Genomic DNA, 4,296 nt, shown 5'->3' with positions numbered 1-4,296 from the left:
CGCTGCGTTGCGGGCGCCCGCCTAAATTTTCCATTTTTTGAAAAAGAAGATTTTAAAAAAAATTCTTAAAACTTATCTGAGTAAACTTTTTTCATTAATTTTTTTAAAACTTATTCTGTAAATTTTTTTGTTAACTTTTTCAAAAAATGTATTCGAAAAACTTTTCTAAAAATAGAAAGAAATGGGATAAAAGAATTTTTTACAAAAACAGAAAGTTAGATGAGCTGTTCAAAAAATTGCTACTTTCTCCTGGCACGCGCGTGGAATAGCAGCGTCCTTGGAAAACGCTGACGCAGCACAAGCAAAAGAATCACACCGAAAGTTGTATAAAAATGCAGCGACGAAAAGAAAATTCGTCCAAGAAACAACAACCCCTTTTTAATAGCCGACCTCGCCGCCCGGAGAAACCCCTTGTTTAAGCCCGGGCCGAGTGGTGACAGCCACGAGCGCCCAAGATCCCGGGCTCCGCGGCAGAGAGCACCCTCCGCGTCGAGATCTTTGCCAGAGCAGGCAGGAGGCGGTGGTGGGTGATCTTCATGGCGGCGTTGAGGGCGTCTCCCGCGTCGCCGTTCCCGTCGTGCGCGCGGAGGAGGGCCAATGGGGCGTCGCCAGTGGTGGCCATGGCCTCCACCATCAACAGGTGAGCAGAGCAGATCCTGACCTTGGCTTGTGTTCAAGTTGTTGTTTTCCAATGGGGTGAGGGGGTTCTTGGAAATGAGCTGGTTGTTGGGAGCCATGATCTTTGGGTTGGTGGGATTCGTGATCTGGGTTGGCTTAGTCTAGTGGATCGAATCAAATCGTCAGAAAAAAGTTCGTCTTCTGTGTTTGATTTGCGATCCGGGTTGGGGCAAAAATTCCACCTTGCGTTTGGTTTCTCCTCCATTGATCTTGCCGAGATCTAGGATTTTAGTAGTTTGGAAAGATTTGTGCGTTGGCATCCGACTGGTAGTTCGTTCTTTCTGCTTGTGATCTGGATGTGTAGTTCGTGACTCGTCCCTGATTTGGTTATCTGCGGCGTTTGCGGCTGTACGGATGTCATGCAAGAGGTAGTTAGACTGTTGATATCCGAACCTGTTCGAATCTGCTGATTGCGATTGTGGTCTTGAATTTAAGAACTGAATATGTTATCGTGGTTTCTTTCTAATGTTAAATCTGAATTTACTGCTTTAACAACTGAAACTTTACTGTGTCCATTCCTAAATAACAAATCCGTTGTTTTAGGGTGTATGCAGCAAGACTTTTTCAATTTTTTCTCGAAATATAACTCTATTTAGAACTGCCACATGAAAGCGACACTGATATGTGTCATCAATGATACTTCCGAATTATGATGAAATTGCCAAGTATGTGGAATGGATACACTGAAACAGTTAACAACAGTTAACTATTTGGAAAGGAAGGAGTATGCCGGATGCGGTTAAGAAATCTATGATACTTCCAAATTATGATGAAATTGCCAAATATGTGGAATGGATACACTGAAACAGTTAACAACAGTTAATTATTTGGAAAGGAAGGAGTATGCCGGATGCGGTTAAGAAATCTATGATAAGTTGATGAAGGTGTATGGATTATTATGAAGTGCAATATAATGTCTTGGATTTTGATTGTGCTTGACCAAATTATCGAAGATGGTTTGTTCTGAAGTGCAATATAATGTTTTTCGTGATGGATTTTGGTTGTTCTTTATGTGACCAAATTATCCATCAAGTTATATTGGATAAGTTCTGTAAAATCCCTATAAATATGGTAGATTCAACACTGTTAATGTTGTAGTATGTTGCAACCGTGACATCAGCACTTGAGCCCATTCAAATCTCTAAACCTGGTTGATATACCTATGTCAGGAATATTCCTGCCACTAATGATAGCTGCATCGGAAGCTGACCTGTTTTAGGCTCAGTGGTAACTCTGTTTGAGCTAAACTCTCTATGCAAAAATCAGAAGCCTTTCATCACTGTTTTGTGAAAAGTTGTTTCATTGTGGTAAATGTGATTTCTGAATGGTTGAAGCAAATTTCTTGGTCACTGTAAATTTGCTGCAAGAAACGTGTGGAAATTTACAGTCTAGAGATTTAGTTGTAGATAGTTTATTGTGACTTGTCTTGCTCAATCTCTTTGAATAGATCGCCTTGTCAACTACTTTCTTCTCCACTTTGCAATGTTTCTTTTCCATTTTCCTGATTACTTTATGTTGCTTTTCCTAGGGTTAAAACCGTCAAAGAACCCTATACTCCTCCACGTGAGGTGCATCTCCAAGTCACCCATTCACTACCAGCTCAAAAGCGGGAGATTTTCAATTCACTTGAACCTTGGGCAAAGGATAACCTATTGAACCTCCTGAAGCCAGTTGAGAAGTCATGGCAGCCACAGGACTTTCTGCCAGAACCTTCTTCTGATGGGTTTTATGACGAAGTTAAAGAACTTAGGGAGCGGGCAAAGGAAATACCCGATGACTACTTTGTTTGCTTAGTTGGTGACATGGTTACCGAGGAAGCCTTACCTACCTATCAAACAATGCTCAACACCCTTGATGGTGTCCGAGATGAAACTGGTGCAAGTCCAACCACTTGGGCTGTTTGGACGAGGGCATGGACAGCTGAAGAGAACAGGCATGGTGATCTTCTCAATAAGTACATGTACCTTAGTGGACGGGTCAACATGAAACAAATTGAGAAGACTATACAGTATCTGATTGGCTCTGGAATGGTAACAATTATTTTATACTTTAAAGGACATTGTTATCTGTTTTCCCCTTTCCTTCAATTTATATCTCAATGAATCATGAAATCACAAACATTCTTAAAAGTATCACTTGCATGTGCTAAACGAATTCTAGCTTTTAATCAGTCATGGTTACAAATATTCTAAAGTATAACACGTTCTAGCAATATATATGTGCTGTTAAATTGACAAAGCACTGGAAAAAAGTTATAATTATTCAGTTGCTATTTCGGATAACTTGTTGAACATAGCCTCGAGTGTAATGTCTTTTTTTCCTTATGCAGGATCCAGGAACTGAGAATAATCCCTACTTGGGTTTCCTTTACACATCATTCCAAGAGAGAGCAACATTTATATCTCATGGCAATACTGCGAGGCATGCCAAGGAGTATGGAGATCTTAAGCTGGCTCAGATATGTGGTACAATAGCAGCTGATGAAAAGCGCCATGAGACAGCTTACACCAAGATAGTCGAGAAGCTCTTCGAGATCGATCCAGATTACACAATGCTTGCGTTTGCTGACATGATGAGGAAGAAGATTGCGATGCCTGCTCATCTCATGTATGATGGGAAGGATGACAACCTGTTTGAACACTTCAGTTCAGTGGCGCAGAGGCTGGGCATCTACACTGCTAAAGACTACGCTGACATACTTGAGTTCTTAGTCGAGAGGTGGAAAGTTGCCGACCTCACCAGGTTGTCTGGAGAAGGGAGACGGGCGCAGGACTTTGTCTGTACCTTGGCACCGAGAATTAGGCGATTGGATGAAAGGGCGCAAGCAAGGGCGAAGCAAGCACCAGTCATTCCTTTCAGTTGGATTTATGACCGCAAAGTTCAACTTTAATCATGATCGCTCGGTGATGAGAATACATCTTATATGCCCTTGAGTTCTGGGGTTCTATATAAGAAACAGCATTTAGGTTACTAGCAGGATAGAGTTAAGTTACTTATCGACCTCACTCGTGCAAAAGTACGTTGTCTGTTATCTTGTAAGTTTGGATGACAGTGAGCCTGGTGAGAGACTTGTATGAGATGCTGCCTGCTGGCCACAGCCATTAACAACGCCGTTGCAACCTAGTAAGCTTATGTTTTATTGAATATGGAGTCATGTGACCATTGATATTTACAGTACTTATAAATTTCAAAAGTAATAATTTGGAGATTGTATATGGACAGGCTTTGCTTTGGTGCATGATGAGTCTAAAAGTACTTGTGTTACTCTAAATGCCTTTTTACTGTGTGTGAAAGCTTCTGGTGCCATCTTGACTCTAAATTGTTCCGTTTACTGTGTTTTCATTTCCACTGAGTTCTGCGCAAGTAATCAGATACATATACAGTTGCGATGCACTTGGATACACAAAAAGGGCCGTTATATATTTCAAAGGGTGCAATCGTCTTCACACTGCTAAAAAATGGCAGTGCTACCATTCGGTTGCTTGTGCACATTAGTAAAATCAAGCCATGGCTATTAAACACAAAATATTCCATACCAGATAGCAGCTACCATCGTCATCACAGTATGTCTCTTTATCGCCCACCACTCAATTTACTCGACGCAAATCAATTCCTTAC

The 4,296-nt window shown here is 41.2% G+C and overlaps 1 protein-coding gene across 1 annotated transcript; it reads left to right on the top strand.

The window, feature by feature from the left end:
- Positions 1 to 351: 351 nt before the first annotated feature.
- On the top strand, positions 352 to 3,916 carry LOC133924072 (stearoyl-[acyl-carrier-protein] 9-desaturase 5, chloroplastic-like). The gene is made up of 3 exons (XM_062369445.1): positions 352 to 640; positions 2,207 to 2,708; positions 3,008 to 3,916. The coding sequence occupies exons 1-3, from the start codon at positions 537 to 539 to the stop codon at positions 3,566 to 3,568; spliced, it is 1,167 nt and encodes a 388-aa protein (XP_062225429.1). The 5' UTR covers positions 352 to 536; the 3' UTR covers positions 3,569 to 3,916.
- The last annotated feature ends 380 nt before the right edge of the window (positions 3,917 to 4,296 follow it).

Source organism: Phragmites australis, chromosome 7 (assembly GCF_958298935.1).
Source record: "Phragmites australis chromosome 7, lpPhrAust1.1, whole genome shotgun sequence".
NCBI lineage: Eukaryota > Viridiplantae > Streptophyta > Magnoliopsida > Poales > Poaceae > Phragmites > Phragmites australis.
Note: the sequence above shows the minus strand (reverse complement) of the source record. Positions and strands in the feature narration are given on the sequence as shown.